This window comes from Thamnophis sirtalis, unplaced genomic scaffold, assembly GCF_051295495.1.
Source record: "Thamnophis sirtalis isolate CommonGarterSnake01/CBP01778 unplaced genomic scaffold, rThaSir2_p1.2 scaffold_8, whole genome shotgun sequence".
Lineage (NCBI taxonomy): Eukaryota > Metazoa > Chordata > Lepidosauria > Squamata > Natricidae > Thamnophis > Thamnophis sirtalis.
In genome coordinates, this window is record NW_028261388.1 from 50,242,406 (window position 1) to 50,256,248 (window position 13,843).

General features: G+C 34.0%; 1 protein-coding gene across 1 annotated transcript in view; it reads right to left on the reverse strand.

The window, feature by feature from the left end:
- Positions 1-13,843, reverse strand: part of PAXBP1 (PAX3 and PAX7 binding protein 1) — a 31,858-nt gene that overhangs the window by 2,570 nt on the left and 15,445 nt on the right. The window contains exons 8-17 of the mRNA XM_014070041.2: positions 9,036-9,159; positions 8,049-8,148; positions 7,182-7,297; positions 6,055-6,254; positions 5,279-5,423; positions 5,067-5,188; positions 3,983-4,059; positions 3,805-3,871; positions 2,783-2,929; positions 656-810 (exon numbers count right to left, since the gene is read on the reverse strand). Of these exons, the coding sequence (XP_013925516.2) occupies positions 656-810; positions 2,783-2,929; positions 3,805-3,871; positions 3,983-4,059; positions 5,067-5,188; positions 5,279-5,423; positions 6,055-6,254; positions 7,182-7,297; positions 8,049-8,148; positions 9,036-9,159 (1,253 nt within the window). The remainder of the gene's footprint in view (positions 1-655; positions 811-2,782; positions 2,930-3,804; positions 3,872-3,982; positions 4,060-5,066; positions 5,189-5,278; positions 5,424-6,054; positions 6,255-7,181; positions 7,298-8,048; positions 8,149-9,035; positions 9,160-13,843) is intronic.

Consider the following 13,843-nt stretch of genomic DNA (forward strand, 5'->3'; position numbering starts at 1 on the left):
TCAGGTGGGCAAAAATATAAGCCCACCCCCGAAAATAAGCCCTGGGGACACCCCCCCCCTCCAGCCAGGCAGAGAACCGCTCATAGACGTAGCGGTATCCCGAAGGCTTGCGCAACCCTTCTCCAGCCGGGCAGAGCTCCATGCACTGACCTAGGGGGTATCCCTAATGTGCCAAGCCACAGGAGCTGGGGGGGAGGGCAGAGCGCCAGGTGCGTTGGCGCCTTAGTGATACCCCCTAGGTCAGTGAATGGCGCTCTGCCCAGCTGGAGAGGGGGTTTGTCAGGCGGTTGCTCATGAGCGTAGTCACCTCATGGCTGCTTTGCCCCTGAGGCTGTGCCCGGCTCTTCGGGAGCCCGCTCGCAAGGGATCAGCTGCCCGGAAACCCCAAAACAATAAGCCCTCCCCTGATAAGGCATATTTTGTGGATGAAAAGAAAATAAGACCCTGTCTTATTTCCGGGGACTCACAGTAGTTTCTAGGCAACTTCCGTTTAATTTGTACGTATTTTAATCTTGTATTTTATATTTAAAATTTTATGTCATATAGTATGCCTTATTTTAATTGAAATGCTTCTGATGCAAATAAAATTTTTAAAAACTCTTGTTGCTTATGTAGAATGACTCCAATCAACAAAACATTATTTAAAATAGAGTACCTTGAATTTCTTTTCTCTACATCAGAGCTTCCAATGCTATTTCTGTACATTGTATCAGCAAGGTGAACAAGATATCTACAGAGATTTTCAAGATGAGATACTGTCTTATTTCCTTTAAGATTAGTGAACCATTGTTTAGGGAAGCAGTTAATTACCTAGAAAAAGATTATTTTAAAAATAAAATTAAAAATACAGAACAATCATGTATAGAAAATAGTATTATAAAGTCAAAATATCTAGTTGTTTGTACAGTACATAAGGCAAGATTTTAAAATATATTACCAACTACAATGTGTGATATTTGTCTGTAGCAGTATCTGCCATCTTATTTTAAACAGATTGTTCATCAACTTCAGTATTCACCTCTCATTATTTAATTAAATCTTTCATATATAGGGAACAGGAAGAAAACACTAATTATAAGCTGATTTCCATGTAATTTGCAGTATAATAAACCATTTACATTAGAGGATCGGAGAAGAAAAGCTGACCATTTTAATGCAGGCCGTATGGAATTGCACCACCAAACGTTTTGCAGCATAGTGCCATTTTCAGCTACAAAATTGTTAATTCTTTCTCCAAAGGAGCCGAGGTGGCGCAGTGGTTAGGGTTCAGTACTGCAGGCCACTTTAGCTGACTGCTATCTGCAGTTCAGCGGTTCTAATCTCACTGGCTCAAGGTTGACTCAGCCTTCCATCCTTCCGAGGTGGGTGAAATGAGGACCCAGACTGTGGGGGCGATATGCTGACTCTGTAAAACCGCTTAGAGAGGGCTGAAAGCCCTATGAAGCGGTATATAAGTCTAACTGCTATTGCTAAATAAGAGTAGAAATTGAAGCAAAATATTTCACTTTCCACTCTTCCCTGCTTCCCACTCAGCATTTCTAAAATCATGGAGCTGAAATTTGACTATTTTGATACTGAACTTTGTCAATATCATCTTGAGTCATTTGGGGAGGTTTTTCAAAGAATACAATGCTTTTTTTTTTGCCTCCTAGATGCTTTCTTCTTCTATTCGTTATATCCCTCCAAACCACGCAAGATAATTGGGGGGGGGGGGAGGAGAAGAGCAGAGACTGTTTTTTTTTCATCTGGTATCACATGTGACCTTCCAGTTGCTTTTGAGAACAAACTACTGCTCAGAACGTTGTCCATCCATGGCCCAGAATTTAGCAAAAGCTAGTTCATGTTACATGCATGTGTTAACAATTCCATTAATTGTTTTTACTAGGGAAATACAAACTAGCTTATCAATTGCCAAAGATCAGACATCTGCCACAGATATTTATATTTATTGCTAGTGTATTGAAACTTTAAGTGGATCTTATTGTAAGCCATTTGGGAACTAAACTTAAATAAACAGCGGAGTATAGCTGTGAAGTCACAACATGTTAATTTTAGTTTTTGTACTATTAACATTAGTAAAAAAAAAAAAAACAGAAAAGGAGTCCCTGCGGATTTTATTCCGTTACTCATTGCTGACTATAGAGCGCAGTGTTCATCTCCTTTTCAAAGCTTTTGAGTCTGTACTGTCCAAAGACATTTCTGCAATCATGTGAGCAGCAGGATGTCACAGAGTGCTATTACCTTCCCATTGAAGTGGTACCTATTTATCTACCAGCATTTGCATGCTTTCAAACTTTTTAGCAATTTGAAAGCATGCAAATGTCAATAGATAAATAGGTACCACTTCCTGTTGGCAGGAGCTGGGGAAAGTAACGGGAGCTCATCCTATCCCATGGCACTTGGGTCTCAAACTTTGGCTGCCAGTTTTCCACCGAGGCCAGCATCTTAACTGCCATCACACAGCCCTATTAATAGTAGTGCTAGATAGAAATGGAAATTCAAACAATGTTGTTGTTGTAAAACAGAAGTTTACACCTTTTCGGTTTTGTTTTGCTCCTCTTCCAGTGATAGAAAATAGGATTTACTGGGCTCACTGTTGTATTTTAACCTGAACATCAAGACCTGGGCTAATTGATGAATTAACCATGGTTAAATGTGTATTTGAACATATTCAGATCCCTGCTACTATAGCTATTATAACACATTACCTCTGAATATATGGGCAATAGACTAAAAAAGGAATTTTAAAAAATGAAGTGCAATTTAAAACATATTTACTTACACTTTGAGCTTTCTTAATGCTATCATCTCCATACTCAGAATTCTGGAAAGCCATAAGAATGTATCTATTTAGCAAACTATCTATTGATAATTCTTGTAATGTTTTGTTGGAGAATATTCCATACCACTGCAGAAAGTTTCCTAATAGCTATAGAAATAGAAAAGATTAACATAAATAGTAAATTAATAGAGCTGTATCAATATTTGCTGCTATTATTTGTAGTTAACACAAACATTTTAAATGAAATATTTCTGAAAGCAAACAGCCACAATTAGAATGTTCTCAGAGCTGCTTACTATCTAAAAATAGAGCAATATGCTACAATTTAATTGACTATGTCCCATTTAAAAAAAATTCTTTCAGTAACAAGGCATTTGTGTGAAATGATCAGCTACAAAACATGAAATATTATCAATATTTGCTAGCAAAATATAATAATAAATTTGATCAATCATAAAATTATGTAGGCTGGCTAAATCAGTAATTTATTCCTATTAGGAAATACCAACCTAATTGCTAACTGATTTCCAGAATTAAAAAGTTAAAAAATTGTATAAAGTTCTACAATTGATAAATAGGAAATTCATTATCTACCAGTAGTTACAAATACCATATCTTCTACTTTGTAAAAGTGACTGTTGCTTTTTGGTTATAGTTGGTATATTTTGAATGTGAATACTTTTATATCTAGTTTTTGATGTTTCAGGTATAGAATGCCTGAAATAGAATGCATTTCCCCATCTTCTTTGCCTGTACAATATTCTCAAACTCTATGCCACATTGATTCATTGCTCTTTTCACTATATGATGGGGAAATGCAATTCAGAAAGCTTTGGTCACATGCATAGCTTTCGAGAATCACATCCTTTTGGTACAATTAATATTAAAGATTAGCTAAATTTCATAGCAATACAAGATCTCAAAGGTAATGGGGTTCCAATCCACTGCACTCCAAAACTAAGCAAATCAACTCATCCATTTGGGGAAAAATCAGTTGGATTAGTTTCATTTCTTCAGTTTACCTTAACTGAAGACCAAAACTGGCGCTGAAAAAACAAGTAAGGTCCAGAGTTCTTGTTTTCTAAAACACTGAAAGACAACAGATATTTCAATAAGCATAGAAGTGTTGCCAACATGTTACATTATTACAAAGGTAAATGATTCTGAAATAAAATAAACAAACTAGCCTAGAAAGCTTACCTTTTGGGATAAAGCGGCATGAACACATCATCATCTAGTGTTCGCCTCATTCTAAGTAAGAGGCCTTTGAGTAATGTCTGAAAGTTAATATAAATTATGTTAAAATAATTTTTTATAATGCATTTTAGTCCAAACTAGACCAAGTTTTCTTCTTCATATTAGCTGTACATCACTCTAATTAAGAACCTACTTTGTTTTAACAGTATTTTCCAGTAAGATTGTTCATGGAAATTTTTTCAGCAACAAGTTACTATAAACGAGTAATTAGTAAAGTTCACATCTAAGATTGGCACTAGTTCTCACTACAAATAATCCTCAGCATATGACCATTTGTTTAACAACTCTTCCAAGTTATAACAGTGCTGAAAAGTGACTTAAAGTCCTCACACATACAACTGTCTCATTGTTTCCACAGTCATGATTAAAGTTTGGTTTGGTTGACAACTGGCCTATATTTACAACAGTTACAGTGTTCCAGGGTTATGAGATCACCATTTTGGACCTTGCCAGGAGGCTTCCAAGAAGCAAAGTCAAGAAGCCAGATTTACCTAATGACCATGTGAGTGCCTTAACGACTACAGCAAAAAGGTTGTACATTTGGATGCAACTCACTCAAATCTGGGGGAAAAAATCCCACTTTTCATAGCACTTCCTCTTTCTAATTTTCCAACAAACACCCTGTTCAGGTTTTATTAAGAGGGACTGGACCAAATCACCCTGAGTTTTCATGTGGGTGTGCACTAGAACCTGTGTTTTCCCACTCCTAATTCAGTATCTTAAGCATTGCACCACACATATCCCACTTTTTTGTTCTGGATTTCAAAACAGCATATGTAGAAATTGCAATCTATTTGCGATTTGAGAATCTAACATCTATTTGCATGGATGTTAGATTCAAATCACTAAGTTACTCTGTTCTAATTTTTTTGACAAATTACTCGTATGTGAAGCAAGAACATATCCTATCTGAATTTAGGTCTTTGAAGATACAGAAGCATCATGAAAATTATAATTCAATACTAGTAATTGAAGCAATATATAGAAAATCATGTATCAAAAAAAGTTAAGCAATTTTTTTTGTCACCTGTGTATTTTTGTTTTCTGCATGTACTACTGTAGGATATCCATTAATTAGTTTCTGGGTAATAGCAATCATCCTGGATGTTTGGGTTGTAGAAAAGGGGTCCCATACATTTTCAGCCAGCACTAACAAAGAAGAAAAATTAGTACTTCTCAAAATTCCATTGAATTTTACTTTGAAAAAAAATTTTTTTAATTAAATACTATACAAAGTACCTGTTAATTTTGGTAAAACCACTCTTTCAACAATAGTAGGCAATAGTGAAACATCAGCATCATCTTTTTCCTGATCATATTCTTCACATCCATAAAATAGCAAGGATTCAAACCACAGCATACTTTCAAAATCTTGACATTTGTCCTATTAAAAAATAAATGCTGTATGTATCAAGTGTGTTTAAGCGTGAGACGTATAAACACCCCCATAAATTCACCAATGTAAATCTTTTAGCTGTGAGCTTCACTCTCAGGATGTCTTGAATGTCAGCACATCAAATTCTATTAGTAGACTCTATTACTTGTTCATAAAAATAAGAGTCCTGTGTTTTTTATGACACCAGAATCTTACATTCCTCATCACTGGCCTTCCTGTCTGAGCTACTGATGCTGTGATTTAGGACTATCTAGAAGGCCAGAAATCTTCCAAACACATTCCTTTCCTGAACTGTTTTGTTAATATATCTAAATCAGAAACAGCAGAAGCTACCAATCTTATCCTGATATACCTCTTCCTCACTGCAATATCATAAATATTTTCTAAGTACACTGATGAAGCTGTTAAGATGTTACACCTCATACCATTTTGACATTTATCAAGTAATTAAACTACCAAAAAACTTTAAAAATGGCACATCAGCATTAAAGTGGAAATGTACACTATAGGCTCAATCTAATGCTCAAGAGAAACAACTTGTCAATTAAGAATTATTTCATATGATTATATTAATTTATACTTAATATTCGTGTTAAACAGACTTTTAACTTGCTCTTACCTCCAAAGGATTCCAGGTAAGTAACTGAAGTCTTATTAAAGGATTTAATAGCTTGGGTAAGCAAAGGCCAATATAAGCATCTTTATATGAAGACAAATACTTAGAACGCCAGGCTTCAAATTGTGACTTAATATAGTCAATGGAGGAAAAGTTTTCTAATACATCCTCAAAAACTTTGCTGGACTCCTTCAAAATGCGATCTAGGATTTAAAAAAAATTTTTTTTTAAAGTTCATCTCCTGTTTTTCTAGTTTATTGTAGGATGTTTCTGTAATCTAATATACTAACTATATCAAATTCATGAAGCATTCCATATTATTGTTTTGCATTGTTTGCATGGTTGCTTTTTTTTTTTTTGGCATAATCTATGTTTTAATTGGAAGTTGCCCACAGTCAGCGCTATAAATTGAACGAATCCTCATTACCAATCAAACAAGTAAGGAAATCTTAACAATTTAAATGCTTTATTCTAGCTTCTCTATATATTTAATTATATTGTTTTTTGGGGGGGCGGGGGGTTCCCAGCTGGTTTTAAACAAATATTTAACCTGCCTGCTTAAATTTGTGAACAGATCTTGTGATTTATTTTGTATGGATGATTGTCAAACAATTATGATATGATAATGATCTGAAAGATTATCTCATGGAAGCAAGGTTCTAACTAAGTTCCCTGTCTAAGCAAATATATTTTTAACAAACTATGTATCCTATTTTTAATATGTAACAAATTCCAAACAAGGCCTAAGGATATCCTGTCATTACTTTTCTTATAGTCACTCAGAACAATTTGAACTTAATTAAGAGTATGAAGAGAAGAAAGGTACTTTTCAGTAAGTCTGTTTTTGCTACTGCCAAGAGGAATGAATACTTTTAGCGCTACACTCTTTCATAAGTGACCTCCCTATAATGGTTACTTATGAAAGAGAATAAAAGCATATCCTACACTATCATATATTTCAGCAAGTCAAGGACACTATTATCTCAACCCAAAACTAAAATAATAATAAATTAGAATTTAATTTTTCCCTTCATACCTTATATTAAACCATGCCATTAATCTCAAATGTTTTCTGCAAAACACTGTGTTTTAAAAATTACTATTTCTATCATTAAGATGAATCGTCTAACCTCGTTCCATATTGAAGTTTGTTGTGTCTGTTGAGGTTTCTTCATCATCACTAGAAAGACCCTCAAGATGATCAGCCATTTTCCCAGACTGCTCTCTGGCAAGTCTACGACGAGCTCTGTTACAAAGAATAAATGAGAGGTTGCTGAATTGAAGTAACTTCCTAGTAACAAAGGATGCATAATATTGTATGGGCAAATATGCCTTACCTTTTTCATTTGAAGCAGAAATATATTTAACCCGCCCACCACAAAGTGTAGTGGAATATACAACCTTCAGCCAAAACCTTTGTAGCCACCACATCAGATTTTTAAAGCTATTCCCCAGGAAAATTTAATTAAAAATAATTTTTGACATTATTCTGTCTAATTCTTTATTCTAATATTCTGAAGTGTGGCTCTTGGATATCAATCAAAGGCTCACAAAAATATTATATGTTCTTATTATTCAATGACAAAACTTGAATATTTTATTATTTCCCCCTTTTCTTTTAGTCTGAGATTGTTCATATACTAGCCTATAATTTTCTATCCCTAGCAACTGCTTCACTACTATTCTGTGCATGATCCAAACATTACAACTAAAAGGCTACTGACATATACTTTTGCTTGTGCAATTATCTCCCATTTTGCAAATTCAAAAGGAAAAAAAAAACTCTTTTAAAAGAAAGTTACCATTTGGAATAGTTACACACCAAAATGTATTGTATACTATAATGGAGAAGTATCTGCAGCCCTTCCTATCTTTTCAAACTTCTATGTTGTCTAGAGCTGATGGAAGTTGATCAATGATCAAGGACAATGAATCATTCTCCAAATATTAGTAGACCGTAAAAATCATCCTTTAAAACTCTCGTAATGCTTTAGTACCTTCTAGCTTCCCTTTCTGCAGTCCGTCTTTTTACATGTTCTTGGTAGAGGTTTCTATCTCGCCCGAAAGAATCAAGGTTTGGTGCCATCAGTGCTTTATCTGTAAGAGTACAAACACTGAAATTAGGACTGCATCTTTTGTAAAGAAAAGTAATATTTTGTGTTTGTGCGTGTATAGCAGTTTTAAAGATGTTTAACAAATGTCAACATATGTGCATATATCTATTAAGTTTGATTATACTACTTCTTACCCATTCTTGTATAGAAAAAATGGTGTCAAATGAATTTTATTTTTTGATAGATATTAAAAAATATTGGATTTTAAATGTTTTATCACACCATTTAGAAGTTCTAAATGGTAAACAGAATATTTAACAATACTTTTTAAGTCTATATTTGTATTTTTTAAATAGTGTTCGGCGTTTTCATAAAGAATAATTTTTCCATATCCTGCTGAATAACATACTCTGAAAGCATGAGGTTTCATAGAAGGGCTTATGTTCATTTTTAATGGAAATTTTGCAGCATTTATTTTATAAATTAGTCCAATCAAAATTGTGTAATATGAATTTATTTAAAACAAAACAAGTTAGCACTAATGTTTAAAAATAGGAAGATATGACAAACTGTACCTTTTTTGTTTGTTTTAAAGCATCAGAAACCAGTATTACTGAAACGAAAACTGCTAGCAGAATAGCCTTAATCATTTTCAGGTTCAGATAACTTTCTGTGAAATACTTTTGGTGAGTGAGTAAGATGGTATATTGTCACATAAGTTACTAACTTGTAAATAATTTTTCCTATTTTTAGCCATGGCAAAAAAGTCTGGGAAAATTACTTTAAAAGTATGAGCTAGATTTCTCTAATCTGATTTTTCTTTTATCAGATTTAAACCAAGACATACTTTGAAATTTCACTTTATATTATAACTGAACTATGTAAACAAGGTTGTTTAATGAATAATAAAAACCTTCAAGATGGACTGACTTGAATGGCTTGAAAACTCCGAAGATTCATCTTTAATATCATCTTGTCGTCTTTGGACAAGGCGGGAGGCGCGCTGTTTGTACAGCTGGTGCATTGCTGTTTCAAGTTCGTTAATCAGGAGCACCTGTAAAAATATAATACTTCGTAATAAAAATATTTTCAAGTGTTTAATTGTATGGGATGCCACACTATTCCAAAGTGTACTGCTGCACTTTCAGTTTACTATTAACTTTTAATTACTGGATATTTAATAGTAAAGAACAAAACTAAACCTCTCTAACTAGAAGCAAACTATCAAGCCTGTACAAAAAAAAAAATACAGAAAAGTTATAAAGCTACCACACATTTTCATTAGCTTGCCCTCAATATCTGCCACATTGGAACAATGGTTAATTTGGAATAGTCTGAAAGAAAGAAAAAATTGTTTCCAAGGCTTCTTTATATAAAAATGGAGATTGTTTTTAGATGACTAAGTAGATTGCAAACCACAATAAAATGTAAGTCTCTTAGAAGCTTTTTCATGATTTTAAAACAAAAAACCGTTATAGAAGCCTGTTGGGATTTCCAAATACTCTGAAATGTCTCCTATCAGGTTTCAGTGTCTCAAATTGAGCAATGCGATCTGTCAATTCTGTCACTTCCCTGGTCTTCTCTCGCAAAACACCATCCCTGGAAACCTATCTGCTCATAGCTGATCTTCAAAAGGCTAATCAGGGATGGGTATAGTTAGTACTTGAATAGGAGACCAACATGATATCCTAAAGATTGTAGAGGACACTGGGAAATAAAAAAAAAATTCCCAGGAGAAAGAAAAGGCAAATCACATCTCTAGTGTTCCAAAAAAATGCATGGATGTTTATCAGCAGTTTACTTAAAGTTGACATGACTATAATCTAATACCTGGATTTGAACATATTTATTTAAAAGATATATTTTAGTTGAATTTATTTAGAAACAGATATTCCTATGTACGTTACTACTGCTATGAAAAAGGTTTCTAATATTGAAATGAAGTTTCAATAATAGAAGTTAAAATAAAAGGAAAGATGGGGAAAATGTGAGATTCTTAGTTTTTTGAAAATTGCCAGTGATGCTAAGAAAATTAGAATTTATTTCTGTAAGTTTTTATAGGGAAAAAATACTCTTCAATTTTCAGACAACTACATTTAAATTTTTATAATTTTTATTGTTGTTATTTGAATCTGTCCTCTATTTCTCCTTTTCTACCAATTTAACACAACCAATATTTTCAAATGGTTACAACAATGTTAACTGATACATTAATACCACTGTTTATATTATAATATGGAGTTTGATACCAAGATTCAGAAAACTAATTAAGCTATTAACACACAAGGATTTTGTTATAAGAGGAAGTAGCAAAGACAACTTTTTACCCAAAGAAAATGGGTAAAATATGAATGTGAAAACAAAAAAATGTCTTATTCTGATAGGAACTTTTTTTCATTAGTGAACTTTTTTTTTAAAAGGAAATATATGTTGTGAACCAGTGAAAATATTTTTAAGAAACCAGAAACCTGAGTAAGTGCAAAATGCCGAAAGAGCACTTACAATCAATCAAAAAGTATCTACCAAATCTGGTGTTCACACTAGATCCCAGGATTTCACTGTTGCTATACTATTTTAGTACTAGTAGTCTATTCTTATCTATGTTGTCAATAGGAACCGAAATATGATCTGCTAAAACAGGTTATCAAATAATCCAAATCACATGGGTATACTTTATATTTTCACAAATGTTACCCTTGCTGATTTGGTATGAATTAAACTTAAAATTCAAAAATAATTTCAATATTTTCCCCCTTGCCTCTCAATTTGAATTTTGCCAATCCAAGTAAGAAGAAAATGAAAGAAACATGTGAAAACACAAAAAGAGAGCAGCACAATTGATGCATAACCCACTATTGTTCCACTTACAGAAATTCTTTTTGTGAGAAAACTCTATCCCACATGGACCTCACAATTCATAATACACAACAGTGTTGTGATGCATAAAGAACTTATTACTGAAATAGTCTGAATCACACATATTTTTCAGGATCAGTGTAAATTCTGCTGATAACTACAATAAGTTTGTTTAGCAGATGCTCCAATAAAAGGTAGTTTAACTATGCACATCCTCTTTCTGATTTTCTGGAAAGATTTGAAACTTAAATTATAGCAAAATAATTCTTTGAAAATCCATAATCTACAGACTAATAATTGTAAAATTAATATAAATCTGAATGTGAATAGCTATGAGGGCAAAATTAGATAATCCTGCTGATTCTCCTGCTGATTATAAGTGTTTATAATATATCATAATCATATACATGTTCAAACTGAGACATCAATGTATACTGAGTATCTGGTAAGAAGAAAAAAAAACCAGATCTGCCTGTTCAAATTTTCTTTGCTTTGTTTTTATTTTGGCTCCTGCTGTATAAATAATTTTACTTTCTAAACCAATCTTATAAATTATATTAGATGCATTTATTTTTCATTAACAGAGTATTTGTCTCCTTTCTTTCTTTCTCAATCTCCCAAAAGTCTTCTCCAAAGGTTTTCAAGATGTTTTCTAACAGCAAGACATGTGAGGTTCAGAATGGAAGTAAGAAAAGAGAAATCATGGAATTGGGGGAGGGGGGGAGAACACGACCTCACCTCCCATTTTTGAACTAAAGAGAAATTATTTGCAAGTTGTATGCTTAATAACCACTGCTTATGTCAAAGCCATGGTATCTAAAAAATGTTTTTATTTTCTTATAATGGATTTTACTCTCTAATGTTATTGTTAAGCCTTTTGTGATTTAAATATTTCATTGATATATATCCCCCCCCCAAGTACAAACATTAGATTGAATTGTCCATGCACATAACCAAGATATTAAATTTCAACTGGAAAAAATAGATTTAATACACAGAGATAAAAGTTAAAAATTCTTATTCATTTTGATTGTGTATTATTGAAATAAAATGTTTATATTTAGCAGTATAAACAGTATGCTGCCGTAACACATAATCAAATTACAGTAAATAGTACTCAATTTAAAACTGAGTATAAAGAAATCTTCCAGTAGCAGTTACATGTTCAGCTAGCAATTGCACCAGTATTTAGTAGTGCAAGCATTCCCAGTAGGGAATTGGGAAAATATCTGTGAAGTAATTTACACAAAGAAAATCAGAGTATTAGATTTGACACACCAGATTAGATTTTCCATTTTGTACTAGCAGAAAAGAACTGAGACAATATATACTAAAGTATAATATATATTATACTTTTTGTATAATAAAAAAGATGAGATTATTAGTAGCTAGTCCTTGATTCATGACTGTAATGGAACCTGCCCATTACAAACTGATGTCATGACAACTGTTAAATGAATGTGATTGCCTCATTTACAATCCCTGCTCTCCCTAATGCAATTGTTAAAACAAATGTGTGGGTCATTAAGCAGACAATGGGGTGCCTCAGAGGCCCCAAGCAGGCCTGGGGACACCTAGTACAAGCCCTGTCTCGGGCCTCTAAGGCTTCCCCCATCCCTAGGAACCCAGTGTTCTGCTTCCTGTCCTGGGGTCCCCTTAGGGCCTTGGACTTGCTTCCCACTCCCCCTGGGCCTCACACCCTCCTCCTCCCTATGTTACCCATCACATATTTACCTTTAGAAGATCTCTGGATTTCAGGATAAAGAAGAAGGGGAAACCATTCTATTGCTAGTCCATAAAACGCAATCCCAGAAGCGGCCATTTTCTGAGCAGCCATAATTCAATGCAACTACTCAGAAAATGATGTCTGCTTCCAGGATTGCACTGCATGTCCCAGCAACAAAGCTGCTTGCTATGCTTTCCAACATGAGCTCCGCAGTGTTGCAACAACAGAGCAGTCTGTCCTCCTTCCCTAAATCGGGCTCTCGAATCATTTGAAAGGTGAACAAGAGAGCGTGAGGTCCCGTTGGGTGAGAAGCAGGTCCAATGTCTGTGGCACCCAGTGTGAGAGATGGAAGGGAGATAAGACAGGGGAGCACTACAGCTTCCCTGCAATTGGTTATAAAGGCAAACAACTGTGGGGATACTTTAGTGGGTATAACTTTGAGACCAAGTCAAAACTAGCTTTGGGGGAGGGGGAGTGTTCCCCATAACTTTGACTATTTGTAAATCAAGGACTACCTATATAATTACTTATTCCATCACATGAGTGTGTGTGTGTGTGTGTGTGTGTGTGTGTGTGTGTGTGTGTGTGTGATATATATATTATACATTATACATTTTATAGTGCACATGGTATTATGTAGGGCTCTGCGTAGACAGCTTAAATTTTTAATCAGGCTCCAATTATCTCCAGAGCAAGATTTCTTTAAAAATAAATTTAAGTTAGTTTTTGGTTTTTTAAAAAGCTTTAAGCTTACGGTGCAAGCCTTTGCTTATTTATACAGAAGTAAATGATATGTAATAGGACTTATACAGCGTGCAAATAGTTGTAAATGTCAACAAATAGGCATCCTTCAACAACCACAATATCAATTAAACATTATAGATATATACTAAACTGGGTGCAGTCAAGTTTTTGTGTCAAATGGTATTTGACACAAAGGGTCAGGCTACAGAACAAGAGGCATAGAATAATGGTATATTTTACAATCTATAACTCTCCATGGAAACCAACATGTGAAATTGGCATGAAACTGAAGTTGGGCTGGTTTTAATGTTCTTAGCTAATTCTAATTGTAAATAATTGGTGTATACACCATTTATTTGGATCCAATGTTTTCCTGTAATTACCTTGTAATGCCTCAAAAACTGCAAAATGT